This window comes from Pelobates fuscus, chromosome 4 (genome assembly GCF_036172605.1).
Source record: "Pelobates fuscus isolate aPelFus1 chromosome 4, aPelFus1.pri, whole genome shotgun sequence".
Classification (NCBI taxonomy): domain Eukaryota; kingdom Metazoa; phylum Chordata; class Amphibia; order Anura; family Pelobatidae; genus Pelobates; species Pelobates fuscus.
This window is the reverse complement of record NC_086320.1, coordinates 318,704,777-318,723,908: the sequence shown is the minus strand read 5'-3', so window position 1 is coordinate 318,723,908 and position 19,132 is coordinate 318,704,777. Positions and strand designations below refer to the sequence as shown.

Here is a 19,132-nt window from a genome sequence, read left to right as displayed (position 1 = left end):
TCAGACTTCCGTTTTAGGTAATTTTTTTTTTTTTAAGGGATTTTTGTAAAAAAAAAAAAAAAATTTAAGGGAGTTTTTTTTCCTATCACAATGTGAATTTCTTTGCAGAGAGTGCAATAAAAAAAAAAAAAAAAGAGATGCTGTATTGTAAAACGTTTAAACGGTAAATCCTTATTTAATGCCAATCCAGTTTCTGCATATACCTTGCAGGACACAGTGCAATTTGCAGAAAATCTTAGTATTGTCCCTGCTCTTGGGTTCACTATAGTGCAGCCATTGGTAATCATCACATATACAATAAAATAAAATAAAATATAATTAAATAAAATAAAATACAACCCAGACTTACAGTGCATTATTTTTTTGCATATGTACATGGCCAGCTGCTTTTTTTTTTAACTTTATACAATTTAAATTAAAATCATATACATGCTTAAGCTACCAGAGGAGTCCTACATTTACAGCTGGGTGTGAAATAAGGTGAGTCTTATTCTTCTGGGATTTTAATTTACAAGATGGGGGGGGGGGGGGGGGGGGGCACAGAACATCAGGGTACAGCATTTAGATCAAATACTGGGAGGCCTGCTGGCTGATATTAAGTGTTACTGTGCTCTCCTGTTTTTTCCTCTCCTGTGTCATTGTTGGGTTCGGTTGAATTTATAAGTTTGCTTTCTTTTTTCCATTTCATTCTCCTGTTTTGAAACCATATTTTAATCTGTCGTTCTGTTAAGCAGAGTGCATTTGCAATCTCAATCCTCCTTCTCCTAGTCAGGTACCTATTAAAATGAAATTCTTTTTCCAATTCTAGAGTTTGATATCTGGTATAAGTCTGTCTTCCTCTCCTGCCGTGGTTCCCATACATAGTTCCTGAAACACAGCAACAAACGAACATTTATCTTTCTGGATCATTTTCTAGAAGCATTGCTAAAACATATTTTTTTTACACCGCCTGCAGAATGCACCATAAACACACACATAAAGTTATATATATTTTAATGATCATGCAATATATTTCTAGTTTAAAAATAAACTATTTCACATTAAACAGCTGTAGAAAAATCAGTGTTTTCCAGACAGCTTCTGTCTCTCTGTATAGTTTATTACTGTGCTCCAGAAACGTTCGAAACGTGCAAGCTTTAGTTTAGATCAATACAAATCACTGCACACGTATATTGAGTGTTAATCTTGGCGTACTAAGCTCCTTGGTGTATGGGAGCAATAGAGTTAATTCTAGACTTAAATAATTTTTAGCCATTGGATATAGCACAGAATAAAAAGTGATTAGGTTTATATGTTGCTGTATCATAACTCAATATGTATTCTTTGCTCATAAATATACCTTGTATTTTTCAGTCGTGTACAGTACACATTTGTTTTTGTTTTGTTTTTGATTTAGAACCATGTGTGTCATGTGAGATTTAAAAATAAACATTTATTATTGAGCCTCTGCTGTATAGCCCTAGCAATCACAAGGTACTTTGTTTACAAAATGAAGAATGCATGTTATTTGGAATGAAGATACATTTAATTGTAACAGTTAGGGTAGTGTGGCACCCTAGGTGAAGCACAGCATTCTAGTACACATTTTACAAGTGGAATGTTCTGGTGGACATTTACCAACATTCCATCCCCATAGTCTGCTAGTTACTGTGTGCATTCCACATGCAGGGCAGAGCCACGAACACTTACCTGCACAGGAGTTCACTCTCTGCATCCAGGGGTACACAGGGCTACTATACTTCCGGTCACTGGCATCCTCATGGAGCATCTTGCTTTGTACATTGGCGCATTTGTACTGCTGATCTGCAGAAAAATTGAGAAATTCCCCAGCATGAGCCCTCTGCTTGGCCCCATAGGGGTTAGGGCTGTCAGAGCTCTCCTTGTCCGTATAGAAAGAAGAGGTGCCATAGTCATAGGAGTTTCCATTGCAGGCAATGACTGTGCTAGATTGCTGATAAAAGCAAGGTGAGGGGTAGGCTTTATCCTGCAGGGAAGATGTCCCATAAGAACCTGGAAAATGTCTCAAAGCTTCATAACTAGATGAGTAGAGGGGGATCTGACCCACAAACGAATCCTGGCCATTGGGCAGGCTCCCAGCAAAAGTGCTATTCACAAAGTAAGAACTCATTTGCTCCGCACTCTCTAGAACTGTGATTTGTTGTGTATTAGTACATCTGGCTATAACTATTAGTAGTCATCGAACTGGTTTGTTTCTGGATGGCCGAGCGCCAAAAGCGACACAGGCAAATATAAGCAGCTGATGGCTGAGTGGCCAATAGGATTGCGTTCTGATGGTGTTCCCCTGGGACTGGGGACTGAGCCAGCAAACTTCCAAATAAGACACAGCTTCCCAGGCAGCACATATACACCAATAATATGCACTCCACATCACAGGGGACATCCTCTGTACACAGGCTGTTTACTTTTTCAAATCATCAACTATTATCCCCCATATCTCCCATTTTAAATTAACTCGATATGTCATATTTATGCTTGTCTACAAGTATCTGTCTGTGTATGTGTGTGTGTGTGTCTCTCTCTCTATATATATATTGTAGCTTATATTATTGTTACAATATGTGTTTTTTATGAATGCTCGTGTTTCTATGTTTATATGTATTTATATAAATACAGTAAATATATATATATATATATATATATATATATATATATACATTAAAAAACACACACACATAGATGTGTGTGTGTGTGTGTGTTTTGTGTAGTTATATGTAAACACACAGGCACTAGCATCCATTTATAACCCATTTTGTACTAATATAACCTGCAATTTATATGTGTGTGTGTGTGTGTGTGGGTGTGTGTGTGTGGGTGTGTATGTGTGTGTGTGTGTGTTTGTTTATATATATATACATATAGACACACACACACACACACACATATGTATATATAAATAAAAATAAACACATCTATATATAAACACAGAGACACAGAGAGAGCATCCATATATAACACATGTTGTAATAATATAACCTACACCCTAATTACCCAATATTTTATATATTTTCTGCCTGGGAAAGAGCACACATCAGCTTTAAATTAAACGAATTCAACATAATGACCTAATATGTTCACCACACATTTTTTTTCAGCGAACAAAGACAATAAAGTGTTCTACTTCAAGGGAACACAAATAATCTTATGGTGTATCTCACAGCTTTCTTTAACGCCCCCTTTCACAGTATCTCTCCTTCCCTATCTAACACCCAAACACACATGTGACGAATATTATGATGATAATTACAGATCCGAGATAAATGTCTGTAAATTCTACCAAACAAAACGATTTGAAAACACATAAAGAACAACAAAATAGAGAGACATAAAACAAAACATACACAAACATGCAATGTATATATTTTTTTAGTTTTGAAGAAAAGCAAACAGTGTTCAGGATTCAGTTTGATTATTATATCAAAATATTCTGTTTAACGTAAGATCTCCCATCCTGGTTAATAAAATCTCTTAATTGCATCTAAATAATCTGAATGCCTAAAACTCAAATAGCCACAACTTAAGGTGACACATTGTAAGCCAAGTCAAACCCATCTATTTTATCCAACATAAGAGGAATATACTTTATTTCAATAAAATTAATTTAAGTACACCTCAGCTTATCTGTATACTTTCTGGATGCATAAATAGGACCCACGACCCTCAACAGACACATAAAAAAGCAACTGTTATTTACACATATACATTATGATACTAAGGTATTTGGTCGGTTTATTCACTAAACAGTAACGTGTGAGAGTTGAATTATCTGCTTGAAATCTGCAGGCCAAATTAGCTTGATTGCTTATTTTTATCCCCCAACACAATTTTTAGCCTATTTTGTTTTTTCCAAGTAGGTTTTCAGTGAACCATATCTCACTGTTTAGTAAATAATCCCCTTATGAGAAGTAGTTTAAATGTTACTGGTATGTCATCAGCTTAGTACATCTCATATAGAACCCTATTTGGACCATATCAATGGAGAGAAAACTCCCAGTTCAACAATTATAGGGCCCGAATTGCTGAGCTCGAAATCAATTCTCTCAATTCGGTGGAATTAGTGTATTTTTCTATTTTTATTCGGCTGTTTTTATCTATGTTTTGTTAAATCGGTTTTCAACGAGGCATAACTCACTGTTTAGTGAATAGATCCCACATTCTCTCTTTAAATGACCGTTAAAGTCTTCACACCCATAAGTCTTCACCCCAGACACAAACCCCAAGTCTGAACTTAAAACGCCTTCTCTTATCTCACAGTTATTTACTGTTTTATGGCCCATTCTCAGGAATCCAGGCATAATGTCTCCATGGCTTTATAGATGAAGAAAAAAAAAAAAAAAAAAAACAGAAGAAGAAAGATAGAAAGATAGAAAGAAATAAAGAGGGAAAAAATGTATGCTTTGGAAGAATTTAAACAATCAGTGCTGCAAAGCCTTTAATAGGTTTCTGAAAGGACACAGTGTAACTTGATTTAGAAAATAAAATGAGTCTAGGAATTAAGCGTGTGACTAGTCATATACATTACTTTTTTTAATCCTCTGTCCCCCTTTTAACAGGATACTGGGTGGATTACACTAAAACACTGCCTGTTTGGATACAGGGAAGTTCAATCAAGCTACAGAGAGAACAGACATTACTTTACAGTTTTATGACAAGAGTTTAATGTTCTAAAATACAGGAAAGGGGCGATCACACCTTTGGAATTTCCTGTCATCAAAAAATGTAAATATAGCTTTAAAAAAAATAAATATGGAAAACAAAAATGTCATTCCAAGTAATTGGTTCTATTTGAAAATTTAAAAGAAAAATATTTCATTAACATTGTTATAACATATAGGTAAATATATATTATTACAAGTATCATTGCTCATCAATGTGTCTGGCATGTTTTATCAGTAATAGAATCTGCCCAATAAGTCATATATTCTTTTAAAAAAAAAAAAATGCCAGAAAGATAGTAAATTAAAAATACGTATAGAACCTCAAAAATCTGAACAGAAAATATATACAAACATTGACTGTGTGTGGGTGTGGGATTTTTTTAAGTGTGCATTTTACACAAAGGAAGGTTAAAAATAGACAAATAGTGTTTGGTGTTTATTTTGGCCAAGCAGTTAACTGGAGGTTTGTGAAATTTAGCAAAGATTCCCAGACAGATCAATGAACTAAAGACACTCTCTTGTTTGTGTGCCTTTAACTCCCACTTCCTAGTAATGAATCTGCTTAACTCATTAAAGCTTGGGGTCGGCAGCCATTTTGAATAGAAAGTAAAAAAAAAAAATGTCAGACAATATTTCCTCAGCAACAATGGAACGAATTCTATGAATGCATTGCTTAAACCTGACAGCATACATTTACTCCACCCCCCCCCTCCACCCCCCCAATAAATCGTGATAAAATATTCAAGTGTAGCAGACTCCAAATCCTCATCTAAATCAAGTAAATGTTGCGAATAATTAAATTCTAAACAATATCCAATTTATTGCTTTTTTTTTTTCAAAGGAGCGTCAAATGTATACAATATAGTTTATACAGCAGTTGAATAATAATTCATAACATTTTAAAATTCTATTATCCAAAACGTGAAGGGGCGGTGTAGATGCCTATAGTTTAGCCTACAGAGGCTAAATATTGACAAATATTATATATTAGAATATCATTATTCCATACATATTTCATGAGGAAAAAATCGCTTCGAGTTAAAGACGTACAGCTAAAAACTAGGTTAGTAAATGATCATGCATTTAATATTATTTGTATTCATTGCGATAGCCATATTTTGTATTGCACATAATAAATCCCAATGTAGGAAGCCTTTCTATAAGACTCTGGTCATTACCACTTTTCGCCACACAGTGGCAGCACTGAAATCCACTTTCCACAATAAATCGTACACAACCCTGCCAGGCAAATAGAGAGTACAGTACTGCAATGTAATTGAAGTGCAACACTTCATCAAATAGCACGGCAGAAACAACACTAGTGTAACTTCAAAATAATTCAATTATCCGTCTTAATTATCATTCATGATTAGCAAATACTCAAAACACTGATCATGCTTTTTTTTTTTTTTAACACGTTTTCCAAAGGCACAAAAAAATGACAACATACAACGCAAACAACCACAGACAACAGTCTGAAAATACAATAATATAAACAGATATCCAGATAGATATAGATAGATAAATAGATAGATAGATAGATAGATAGATAAATGGATAGATAGATAGATAGATAGATAGATAGATAAATGGATAGATAGATAGATAGATAGATAGATACTAGCAATTACTATATGAAATGCTCATTTTACTATAAAATAAACACATTAATCGCCAGTAATTATTGTTTTTAAATAGTCATTTGAGGAATTATACAAGTGAGATCAACTGATCTGTTTTTTTGTATATTTCCTTTCTAACAGGTGACATGAACAGGTGACAACTTTAATCACGTTATATGTTAGAAAAAAAAAATAACCCATGATGTGTTGCACCTATTTGCAAAATAAAATATACATTTTCACTTAATATTTTCTACGATAGTGCTTATTTCCTTTAAATATCTGTCCAGGCGTGCGTGTGTATGTTCGACTTTGTGTGTGTGTGTGATTAGAATGTGTGTTTTATTAAGTGTATGTATCAGTGAATTAAGTGTTTTGGATCTACCTGCAATTTAAAATCTTGCTCGTATATAGAAACACCATAAGGCCATATGTAAACATAAGTGGAAATAACAAACCATTAACACATGATAAATAAGAGTAATAAAAAAAAAAATGTACAAAAAATAATAATATTTAAAAATCCCAATTAAGGACATTTCATATTGACTTGGCTAGTGATCACATAATAAATACATGTTGAATTGAAATATTTTTTTGAGAACTAGATTTCCTTTCAAGATGTGAGGGTTACTGATCTCTCACCTTCTTTAGGTAGGGGTTCATTGAAATCCTTGCCACTGACAGCTGTCGCTTTGGCTACACAGGAGAGGAACCGAGCTCCGTTTGGTGCCAGGAGTTGCAGGAAATTAGCCAGGCTGCGATTTGAAAATCTGCCACTCCAGTGCTGTGAATCCAAAATGCCACACCTTCCAAGGGAAGGACTGGATCCTGCTGCCATGGTCCTCTATAGGACTCTGCTCCTGTAGAACCTTCATTATTAGAGATACTGCTGCTATTGCGTTCCATAGAACAAATGATGCCTGTGGTTTGGAGCCCCAGAGATCCGAAGCAGCACTGAGCACAGCTTAAGAATGCAGCTCTATTCTTGCAAGGGAAATTATAAAAAAAAAAAAAAAAAACTTCATGTTCACGGTTACTAGCCACATGACCAGCAACGGCCAATGGAAAAACCGAGCAACTCATAAACTTGTATAGCAAAGTTGTAAATTTTCATAAACAACAACGGATTTATGGGCAATTGCCTCATCACCAAGAAGAGGCAGGACTTAACCAAGCCGCCATCTTAACTCTCAAAACAACCCCAGCCTTCTCTCTGATCGCTGTTATTGCTCAAACAATTAAATCTTAATACACTAATCCAATTAGAAATATATCTGTTAATGTACATGCAAATTTGTTTTGGGGTTCCAACCTCTTAATAATACCTTACTTTCATATAGCACACCGTGCATTTTATCCATCAGCTCTTTTTTATTTTATTTTTTATTATTATTTATTTTTTTAATACTTATACATTATTAAATATATATTTCTTTAATCTCTGATTTTTTTTCCAGTTCTTTAGGAAAGGTATTGTAAAATATTTATAATATTTACTGGATTTTTTTATATTATAATTATTTTTTTAATTTATTTTTCTTGTGTAGTTTTAAAAAAAAATTTTTTTTTATGATTTCTGTTATTTGATCAGAAACCTTTTTCACCCAAAGCCTTTATAGTTTACTATGGGTTTATTTATTTTTTATTTATTTTTAAAATTATATATTTTTTTATTTGATGTCTTAATTGCAATTCCAATTATATAATGCAGATGCAAACTCTTTGACCAAGCATGGATGATATTAATTGTAAGAAAAAATATTTATTTGTATTTTGCAAGATACTAGGACAGAGTTAACTTTAATATTTATTTAATACACATTTTATGTTACCCGGAGGTATTATTAAACATATAAAGAAAAACGAGACATCACAATATAACAAATAATCTCACAAGGCAGCCAACCGGTACTTTTTATACTTTTATTTTTTTTAAATTTTATTTACATAAATATCTCATGCTATGAAGTTTCAAATATGAAAAAATATGGCGCATGTATCAAATGATTAAGATTCTCAGTACAATATAACCTTAATGAGTGTATACAAATACATTATTGTGAAATACAAAGTATGTGGTCACGTCACCGTTCAAATATCACTTCAAATTCATTAAAAATTAAAAATAATCAGACATCATGGAGTAACATAAGAATAATAATAAAAAAACATTTTGTTCACAAATGATTTTACATTTCAGTCTCACAACACCGGTGCTTTTTTATTTTTTTTTTTCCTGTACTAAAAAAAAAAAAAAAAAAAAAACCAAAAAACACACAATCAATTTTTCACATTTGTATGCATTTTTTTTTCTCACAATTTAAATACAATTCTATCTAATACCATAGCATCTCAGTGAAACACAAAATAGGTAGTTTTAATAGGTAGTATAATGTCATTAAACAGCGGTAGTTTTGGATATTTTTTGTTATTTTTATATGTTGTTTTATGTTGACAAGTCTTATTTTGAAAATGTGAATAAAGCGCAAGATATTGTTTAAATTAGTAGGTAGTTTAAGAATAATGCACTTCTATATGTACAATATATGCATTTAGGTAGTTACATTTAAAAATGTGATGTTCTTCCCCTGTGTATTTTGAAAAAATAAAAATAAAAATAAATAAAAGGTTTTTACAAATACACTGCCTCTGCATGTACTGTCAAATAAAACTTAGATTTGTTTTTCTTGTTTTTCAGATTCCCAGATAAAAGATTAAACTGCTCCCTGAATGACTGTCTACGGCCTGGCTTGTGGTACTACCAAAATCTTCAAGAACAAGTTTAAAAAACAAACAAAACAAAAAAACAACACATGTTTAAACAAACATTTTCAAAAAAGCTTTCACAGTCACGTGCAAATGCGAAAAGCACTAAGTGCTCCAGACAATGAGGGGTTAATCGTCCTCTTTCACTTTCTCTTCAGCAGTTGTAGTGGATGCTGTGGTCTCCTCCCCGGTGTCGGTAGTATTGCTGTTGTCGTCTTTGTGTTCCTTCTTCCATTTCATCCTCCTGTTTTGAAACCAGATTTTTATTTGTCTCTCTGTCAAACACAAGGCATGGGCAATCTCTATCCTTCTTCTTCTCGTTAAATAGCGATTGAAGTGGAATTCCTTCTCCAATTCTAGGGTTTGGTAACGGGTATAGGTCTGGCGACCCCTCTTCCTGTCGGGTCCTGGAAATATTGCAAAAGTTATACATTGTATTAGTTCCAGGTCTACATTACAATGTACATTACACAACAAAGACTTCTATATCCTAGATGGTGATCACAAGGCCTGTACTGACACAGATCATATCTTGCCCCCAATTTAACACAGCTATTTACAGCTGTCTGTAGATTATTATCCAACTTCAGGGGGACTGTGTTACTCTCAACATTTTTCTGCAATAATATACATTGAAAAGATGCAATAAATGTGCTGATACTTTGAAATAAAACACCAAATAAAATTGTGTAATCTATATGTGTATATATACATATTCGTATTTCATATACTCGAGTGTGTGTATAAAAACAGACCTAGGCACGCACACACACACACACACACACACACACACACACACACACACACACACACACACACACACACATACATAAAACATACCAATCCACAGGCATTATATTATTTTACACACACACACACACACACACACACGTATATTTCATATATATATATATATATATATATATATATATATATATATATATATATATATATATATATTGCTATATTACACAAATAAACACAGCCATAAACACATAGCATACATATTAAATATATTAATTCAAACACACATTCACATTTATAAACACACACAAACACGTATATTTTGCACTTTATGTATATATGGATATGTCTTGCGTATCCAAGTATTTAAATATGTAATAACTATAATTGTTTTTTTAATAAAATGTCTTGAGAAAATAAACGGTCTGCTTTGTAACATTTGATTTTTTGACATGCTTTATTTTACATTATTTTATGAACTATGCCTATCTACATTTGGATTTAAATGACACCATTATAAAGGGTAATGAATGCAGACTAGCCTGTGCTTTTTTCTGTATGTAGTTATAAAATACCAAACAATCGAATAGCCCCTTAGTTTAGAAAGGAAATGCAATAAATGGCCAGCCCTGAATCCATTAAGAGAGCCATAAAATGTGTGTTCTGCTCATTTCCATAGTGTGCCATAGGCTTTGTGAATCCCGGCGCCTGGTCCCTAATTAGATCCATAAAGCCTGCTCTGTTTGCTGGCTGTGTGCATAGCTGGCCTCCCTCAGTACCCCCTTCCCAGCAGCTTACCCGTACCTGAAGATCTCATCCAGGGGTAAATGCGAAAATTGCTGTCTGCCTGGGAGTGCAGGGCTGATTCCTCCACCTTGTCACAGGCTGCCTTGGCCAGGTCATTGCAAAGCAGAGGGATGTTCTGATCAAACGTGGAGCAGTGTAGATTGTAAGCTTCTGAGCCCAGACTATAACCACCGAAAGGGCTTTGATACAAAGTGCTGTTCACATTGTAAAGACCGGGCATCGAAGATGCAAAAGCCCCAGCACTGGCTCCATAGCTGCTTCTCTGAGAGTTTGTAGGAAATGAACAGGAGCCTGAGTCTGTGTTTTGGAACAGAGAAGAGCCAGCTGTATATTTGCTGAAAAGAGCATTCACATAATATGAAGAACTCATATTTTTGACCTATGATTTGTTGTCCGGCAGGCTTCAGTGTCGGTTTTTACGAGGTAGCTTGATATATGATAACATTAAAACCTTAGATTTACACAAAACCCCATTTTCTTTTGCACTGAGCTGCCTACTGCACGTGATCAGCAACCATATGACCAGCCCATCCAATCTGCTCCTGCATCACAGGTGGGACAGAGGACTGCAGCAATGGATCCACATTCTCTGCTACTGGCTCTGATATCTGTATTTATAAACATCTATTGCTACAATGTAGAACGTAGCCTTCACTGGATACAATGTGTAGAATGTTGGGCAGCTAGAGGCTCAGTGTCAACATCTGCAAATGATCCAAACCTCACTTAGCAACAAGAAGAAAGGATCCTTGCAGCCATTGGCTGAGCTTTTATTGATTATTTAAATATCCCTTTCTAGAACATTATTTTTTTTTTCATGGAGAATTCATTTTAAAAAAAATCTTATTTTAAATTTACTGTATAAAAAAAATTATAGACTAATAAATAATATTTTTTAAATTAAATAGAGAATAAATAAAATAAATGCAAATAGTAATAATGATAATAGTAGTAATAATAATAATACGAGTAGTAATAATAAAATAACAGTAGTAATAATAAAATAATAACACTAATAATAATAGTAATACCCATAATAGTTTCTACAAGCGTAGAAAATATTTAATTATTGAATGAGCCCATTAAAAGATGGGGGTCATAATAAATAATAATGTCTCATACTGCATTGGAGTTATTTCATACAATATATATATATATATATATATATATATATATATATATATATATATATATATATATATATATATATATATATATATTATTTTTTTTAAGTTTGAATTTAATTTTTTTAATTGAATTTAAAAAAAAAGGCAGATATGGACAAGGATCCATTTTTATCTGTAAAATATCATTCATTTTAAATGTTATTTTACCTGGGGAAAAAAAAACACACATAGAGCCACCATAAATATAAATATATATGCTATCTGGATCAGTAGTGAGTAGATAAAGAAAAAATATGCCTATCTGATTTTTTTTTAATGCAGTTTTTTATTATTTTTTTAATTTCAGAATTAGAACGTTTTAAAACAATTTAACCCCTCAGTTGCTGGTAATTTCGAATCACCAAACAGTCACCTACCTCCAAATCCGTGTAGTTGTGAAATGATTATCACAGGAAGCATAAGATTCTTAGAGCATCAAATGAAAGATTCTATCTGCTTCCAGCAATAAATGGGGTTTCTGTTGAAAACAGCACAGTTCTCTCATCAAACGTCTGGTAAAATAACCCCCATCTACTAGACAACAGACTGGGGTGGTGAGATAGGCTTTACAGCCCTGCTATATTGCACACCATAAACTTGAAACACTGAATGGGGTTACTCCGGAAACACTACCTTAAATTATATAGTCTGTTCATCTGTTGTACAAAGAACTTCCCACAAGCTAATCTGGTTTTTTTTTTTTAACCATATCTTCCAGGACTGTGGGGTAAAACATAGTGTTTTGTGCACAATAATATATTTTTACTATATATGACATTGATTTTAGTACTATGTATTTTTGCTATGTCCTTCACATTACTTTATATTAGCAATAATATTTCATGATTAACGTTAAGATTCCATTATATATTATACTAGTTAAAGAATGTAGGCTTGAAATGAGATTTTCTTAAAATGCTTATGACAATTATTTGATTGGGGGAAAAAAAAACACAGAACAAGCGAGAATTTTATTTTTTTAAAATTGTTGGTGTCATTTTATTACATGATCCTTCAGAGCAGGCCTGGCTGGGGTTAAGGAAGCAAGGAACGTTTAATAAAATAATATCAATAAATGCCATCAGTGGAAGTGTATAAGGTTAGGGGGCCCACACACTAAGCCAATAAATATATAAACAGAAGAAGGAGGGGCTTTGTTTACGAGCTCTTTCTAGGTCTGAAATCCTTGAATAAACCTTAAACCATAAAACGAATATATGACATTGGTTGTGACCCACATTTTTATTTTATTTCAGATAAACTGATTTAATGTGCAATGAAATTAACGTTATTAATGCATATCGGGAAAATATTTAAATACTCTAGCTTGTCTTGTAAATTCCATCTATGTATCAATACTTATTACAGGAAAAGAAGAAATAAAAATAAAATTAAAATTTAAAAAATATCTTTCACTGCTCTCAAATATTTGCCCCATGTATAATGAATGACAACTTTAAATAAATATATATATTAATTTACATATACATATGTGTGTGTGTATATATATATATATATATATACACACACATATATATACATATATTTATTTTAAGTTGTATATTTTTAAATTAAAATACATAGTTATATTTTTAATCTGTGTGTATATGCATTTATATATGCAATATATATATATATATATATATATATAAAATAAATAAAGAAAAAACATAATTAATACATTTTTTTTATAAATTAATCAGCTGAATGATTAGATAGATAAATAGATAGATAGACAGACAGACACAAACGTACACGGTTAACATAAAAAAAATAATAATATTAAATTCAAATATTCTGATAGATGCTGTGTAATTTAAATATCAGATTTTACATTAAAAAAGCAAAATAAAAATTAACAGGCCATTGAACGCATTTTTAGTAAATAACAGAAATAAATGAATAAGAAATGCATAAATACAAGAAATGGAGAGTAACAGGGCTCAATAAAGTGTTACATATTTCTGGAAATGCATACTACCAAGAAGTTAAAATTATCCTTTATGTTAGCGAAAAAGGTGATATATATATATATATATATACACACAGAACTAGGGAAGAAAAAAAGCTTGGGGAAATATAGCCAGACAAATATGGAAGTGAGGCATGCCGAAACAAAGAATGGAAGGCAGCTAGAAACCTTAAAGGGCTTAGCACTACATCTGCTTTATAGTTTATTATACATGTTGTTTTGGATTGTGTACACAACTGTCTTCTAAGTACCCGTGGGCAATATAAATAGTGTATTACACTATGTGGGGCTACAGACAATACTGGCACTTCATAAATGAAAATTGTTTAGGAGCTTTAATAAATTAGCAAATAAAAAATATCAAATTACTAAAAATAATTCTGCACCTATATTGATTATATTACATATGGCTGCAAACTTTTATTGTGTGCCTGCAATTCAAGAAAATGGATGCAATCCATATTCATTTGGGTGAGGCTGGCTGTGCAGTGTCCAAACACTTAAATAAATATCCTCACGAAATTATGAAGGGGAATATTGTTTATTAGGGAATTAGGTGTCAAAGATGTAAAATGAAACGTGTGTGTGTGTGTGTGTTTCTAGATAGCGTTTGTCGCCATTATTTTGACAATATGACCACTATTTTTGCTCACTATGTATTATTGAAATTCTAAGAAAAATGCAGTAGCTACATTAAAAAAATGGATATCTCTGACATAGCATAATTTAGATTGAATTCCCCACCTTGATGTAATAGTGTTTTCTGTGTTTTCAAATCTGAATTCATGTAGATAAATAAAACATTTCCCAAGTATATTCTTATATTCTTATTAACATAAACAATGTGGTCCTTTGATTTTTCCAAAACCCCAGCAGTCAGCTATTTAATGGTTTAATGCTGCCATCTGCTGGCCACACATATCAAGTGCAGCTCTTTTGCCATAAAATAATTTGCTGCTTTGAGGAGTCTTTGTTTTAGAGAAATGCCACAATGTTTCCATTAATTAATTAAGCTCATTGCAAATAAATAGCAACCTCCACCAGTCGAATTACAGTTTTCACTTAGAAAATCCTCAGCAAACATGAGATTTTAGTGATGAAAACTAATAAAATCGACTTATTTCCGTTCACTACATTATCAGGATCCGCCAGACAAAACAAATGAAAAGGCTTCTGTAGAAAATGTTAATTGTGGCCGGGCAGCTATAAACTCATTAAAAGTCAAATTCCAGACAGTTTGCAGACCAGCCATTTATTACACACTTTAGTGTGTCCATTCTTTGAAGTTTCCTTCTGTCTGCAACAACAGAGGGCGTTTAAACAGTCCGGTCCCCGGAACAGGAAAAAAAAACTGCAATTAAATTCTTTTTTTTATTTTTTTTTTAAGTGCAATTACAATTGCAAAGAAAAAAAGAGAAAAAAAAAATATCTGCTATTGTTTTTTTTTGTTTGTTTGGTTGTTTTTGTCACTTTAGATTTTTATTTTATCAAATACAAGTCAAGTTGTAACTAATGTTTTTTTTTTTTTTTTTTAGTTCTAAGTTCCACCATAATTTCTTTGCAAAAACAAAATCAAATTTGTACAAGTTCTGAACGTTCACTCTCTGGAAAAAGCCTGCAGCATTTCAAACACTATAAACGGTTAGAGCAGTAATTTTCTTTTATTGCCCTATATGGCCCAGAATTTCCCTAACAACATCCTCTGCCAGGACATGAGTCTTAGCTGACTTAACTTGTTTTTTTTCCCCCCTCTTCTTTTCTAACTATGAATTTTCACTTATTTTGTTAAATGCAATCCTGGGCGTCTAAGAGGAAATTGGAAACTGAAATTCATATTGAGACACACGATGGACCGTGAGTAACTAGAGGCCACTTTAACACAATGTATAGCAAACCTATAGATTTAGAGTTTGCCTGTTAATAATAATAATAAAATGCTTTGCATAACCTAACTTTTAAAAAACATGATAGAATGTTATGCTTTAGGTCATTAAAAAAAAGTAGTTTTTTTTTTGCTGGTTTTGAGGGTTTTTTACAGAAAAGAAAATATTTAGAACACCAGTTTAAGCCTAGAATGTATATCATCTTCACATCATTGCTTTTGTATACATGCTTTTTTTTCTAAGATCCAATTTGTAATGAAGTCCCTTCTTCATATCACTCTCCCAGCTGCATTCTAGTGTACAAGAAGACAAATCCAAAATACACTGTGAACTGTATTATCTATAATCAATAAAAGATAAATGAAAATTAAAAATCACAAATAACAAAAAAAAGATAGATTTTATTATTTTTTTTTGAAAAAAAACAAACAAAACAAAGACCAAAACAAAATTAAAATAAAACATAAATAGAATTCAAACACAACAATTTGGTCAACAAGCCATGAGGTAACTATTGTAAAATATAAAGGATATGTTCTGCATAAATTATTTTTCATTTATTTATTTATTTTTCAACTGTGTAACGCGATAGAAATATACTATCACCCAATTTACTTTTATTGTTTATAATTTATTCTTAATAAATTTAAGTTCAATACAATGAGCGCCATATTTTATTTAACTAGTTCATAACATAAACCATAGGTAGTAGAACAATTATTTCTCTTCTACATAGTCTAAGACCAGACTGGCTCACTGGTGCAATCCCATTTTCCAAACTTTATTTTATCTTTATTTTTTTATGTTTTTTTTTTAAGTATTTTTTTTCCTTCCAAATTTCTGTCTGTCCACTAAAGATTGTATTTACAACTGACGATCACAGTATACAACATTCTGTATACTATCAATTTTAATTCTAACTTACTGAAACCCTCTGATTGCCAAACAATCTAGGGTATCATTTTTTTTTTTTACAGCTTAATAGGACACCACTATCGACAATAATAAGTGTCTATATACTGAAACAACGATAAACATTGCAAGTATGTAGCCTACGTCTATATTCTTTCCTATTTAAACAACCTGAGATCATTTCAATACTAGCTTAAACAATCAGAATTTGATCAAGCACACAAACCGAGTCACAAATAGATTTACTACAATAAAACACATTATTCAAGTATACCAGCAGGCAGTCCTGCTCCAACAAACAGCAAAATAATATTACCTAAGTCTCAGATAGAATATACAGTCAATAAATGTTTGTGCACAATGTAAAAGGTAGTTTTTTTTTGTAGAAGAGAACAGGTAGCTTTTTTTCAATGCCAGCCCACCCCTAATGCCCCTTTTTGTTTGTCTTACAGAGAATTGATGTAATACAGTACCTCTTTGATAGCACAGGCATAGCAGCTATGTGCTGATACTGGGATTTGTTACAATAATGGATATTTGTTTCAGGGAAATAAAAAAAAATGAGGCCTTGCTATAGTAGTATCGCTTGTCTGAGACGATGCGTTTAAACAAGGGGACCCAATTATTCATCCTTGGAGCGATCTTTATTAATTTTTTTCATTTTCATTCTTCTGTTTTGGAACCAGATTTTGACTTGTCTTTCTGTTAAATTAAGCAATCTGGCCACTTCATATCTCCTGTCCCTTGTGAGGTACATATTAAATAAAAACTCCTTTTCCAATTCCAGTGTCTGGTGTTTGGTATAAGGGCAGCGTTTTTTCCTAGTTGATCTTGCGTGTAACCAGTTAGCAGATGGGTTGTCTAAAGATGAGAGAGAAAGAAAAACAAAACATTTGAAGTTACTTTTTATATTTACCATGAAGGCAATGGACCAATCTATTAGCATGCTGGTCAATGGATGCAAACTCTACAAGTCAGGATAAAAGCTCACGCATCCCTGCTATGGATACTGCACACAAGCTCACGCCTCCTCCATATCTATTTCACTACCTGGTCTTTGATTTTAAGACTAAAACATTGAACCTGATTTAAAGGGGTAGTCACTAGTAGACATGATTACCTATATGTTGTGCACAGCAGGGTAGAATTTGCATATCAATGGACTGGATGGATTCAAGAATATTATTTTTTTACGAAAAAAAAACATGCAATCTCCCCTTCACCATTAATAGTTAATAAATGGGAATTTTTACCTAACTGCAGTCTTTGTGGGGGCTATATGGTTCTATAGGGTCTAGGCAAGCACTATGTAGAATTGGAATGGGATATTTAATATTTAAGCCCATAAATGCAGTGACATTTAAATCACTGGGACCCCAGTAAGATGGGAGCTACTTACTTGGGTCAGCAGGAGGCTTTTCAGCGGTTGTTACAGGATCTCCATTACTGGTGGCAAATGCAGGCTCGTTGTTTGGCTTTTCCCTCTCAACAGGAGAGGGACATGTATAATCAGACAAAGACAGAGTGTGGGTTTCAAAAGTGGTGGTGCAGTCCCCCCTCCTGCTGGAAAGTGGTTCAGGTTTAATACCATAATGCCTGCTTGTAGGTAAGCCAGAAAAGGACAAGGATCCAGACATGGGCTCCAACCAGGATCGCATGTACCTGCCATCAGAGGCTGTTATTGGTGCTTGATGATGCACATAAGGGTGGTACACACTGGATACATTGTTTGCAGTCTGTGGGTGCACTGGGTTCCAAGGGCTCCCAAACACTGAAGTTTTTGATTGAAAGCTGCATGGAGTGTATTCTGAGTGCTCCCCTATTGCTGCTTGCCTTGAAGGCTGAGTCAGGGAGCCAGTGGCGTATCTTGACTGCACTAGATCGTCACCCTCGTGAATTATGAAAGAGTCCACATAATAATTGCTGAGAGTCCCAGAAGTCGACATTGCTATTCAACACAGAAGGACCTCCTGAAATTATGAAACTGCAGAATTCATGTAACAACTTAGTCCCACAAAGAACTACAGTCTGCTAATAAGTTGCAGGCATTCTGCCTTCCTATTGGCTGCTAGGGCCATGTGACCGAGCAGCAGAACAATAAGGTATAAATCAGTCCGCAGGCTATTAATGGGTCAGTGTTTTCCAGTCATAATTTTTTATAGCAAAGCCATATGTTTTTATGCAAAGGGATCTTTGAGTTACACTATATAGTTGCCTTTAATAGTGTCCAAGTCAGATTAAAAGATCAAATCTTACTTTGCTACCATCATAGGGACTATTTTACATCATTATTAATCACACAGTAGGATGCAGATAAATTCTCCTTTGGAACTCTGTGATATAAATTCACTCTTCATGCTTGTTTCACGTTTAAAAAGGATTCAAAAAAAGGGGAAAATACAAACACACCCCCCCAAAAAAGTCCCAGTATAATACAGTTAATAATAATATTGGGACCCCCTCCTATGTTATATACAGGGGTGAGGTGATTGGGGTAAATAAAAAAAATATTATGCACAAATAGCTAGGACTGTGAAAGGTACGTGTTTTAAATAGTTCTATTTTGCAATTGGGCTGTGGG

At 33.2% G+C, this 19,132-nt stretch overlaps 4 protein-coding genes across 4 annotated transcripts in view; all 4 read right to left on the bottom strand.

Moving 5' to 3' along the window:
- HOXA3 (homeobox A3) overlaps positions 1–7,244 on the bottom strand; it is a 43,208-nt gene extending 35,964 nt beyond the window's left edge. The window contains exon 1 of the mRNA XM_063452343.1: positions 6,944–7,244. The gene's annotated coding sequence lies outside the window, so the exon portion shown is untranslated. The remainder of the gene's footprint in view (positions 1–6,943) is intronic.
- Positions 385–2,175, bottom strand: HOXA6 (homeobox A6). The gene is made up of 2 exons (XM_063452347.1): positions 1,690–2,175; positions 385–867 (listed from the first exon to the last, which is right to left on the bottom strand). Exons 1-2 carry the CDS (start codon positions 2,126–2,128, stop codon positions 596–598), a joined length of 711 nt encoding a protein of 236 aa, XP_063308417.1. The 5' UTR covers positions 2,129–2,175; the 3' UTR covers positions 385–595.
- A 1,761-nt stretch (positions 7,245–9,005) lies between the features above and the next one.
- Positions 9,006–11,151, bottom strand: HOXA7 (homeobox A7). Its single transcript, XM_063452348.1, has 2 exons — positions 10,616–11,151; positions 9,006–9,474 (listed from the first exon to the last, which is right to left on the bottom strand). The coding sequence occupies exons 1-2, from the start codon at positions 10,986–10,988 to the stop codon at positions 9,197–9,199; spliced, it is 651 nt and encodes a 216-aa protein (XP_063308418.1). The 5' UTR covers positions 10,989–11,151; the 3' UTR covers positions 9,006–9,196.
- Positions 11,152–16,145: 4,994 nt separating this feature from the next.
- On the bottom strand, positions 16,146–18,620 carry HOXA9 (homeobox A9). Its single transcript, XM_063452339.1, has 2 exons — positions 17,951–18,620; positions 16,146–17,412 (listed from the first exon to the last, which is right to left on the bottom strand). Exons 1-2 carry the CDS (start codon positions 18,495–18,497, stop codon positions 17,174–17,176), a joined length of 786 nt encoding a protein of 261 aa, XP_063308409.1. The 5' UTR covers positions 18,498–18,620; the 3' UTR covers positions 16,146–17,173.
- Between the last annotated feature and the right edge of the window lie 512 nt (positions 18,621–19,132).

Bases quoted from the DNA above. Each gene is read 5' to 3' on its own strand.
- HOXA9 (XM_063452339.1), bottom strand. From the start codon at position 18,497: ATGTCGACTTCTGGGACTCTCAGCAATTATTATGTGGACTCTTTCATA. The intron at 17,413-17,950 runs GTAAGTAGCTCC...TCTCATCTTTAG, and splicing joins AAAGCCTCCTGCTGACCCAA to ACAACCCATCTGCTAACTGG.
- HOXA7 (XM_063452348.1), bottom strand. From the start codon at position 10,988: ATGAGTTCTTCATATTATGTGAATGCTCTTTTCAGCAAATATACAGCT. The intron at 9,475-10,615 runs GTACGGGTAAGC...CAATATTTCCAG, and splicing joins CCCCTGGATGAGATCTTCAG to GACCCGACAGGAAGAGGGGT.
- HOXA6 (XM_063452347.1), bottom strand. From the start codon at position 2,128: ATGAGTTCTTACTTTGTGAATAGCACTTTTGCTGGGAGCCTGCCCAAT. The intron at 868-1,689 runs GTAAGTGTTCGT...GCTGTGTTTCAG, and splicing joins GAGAGTGAACTCCTGTGCAG to GAACTATGTATGGGAACCAC.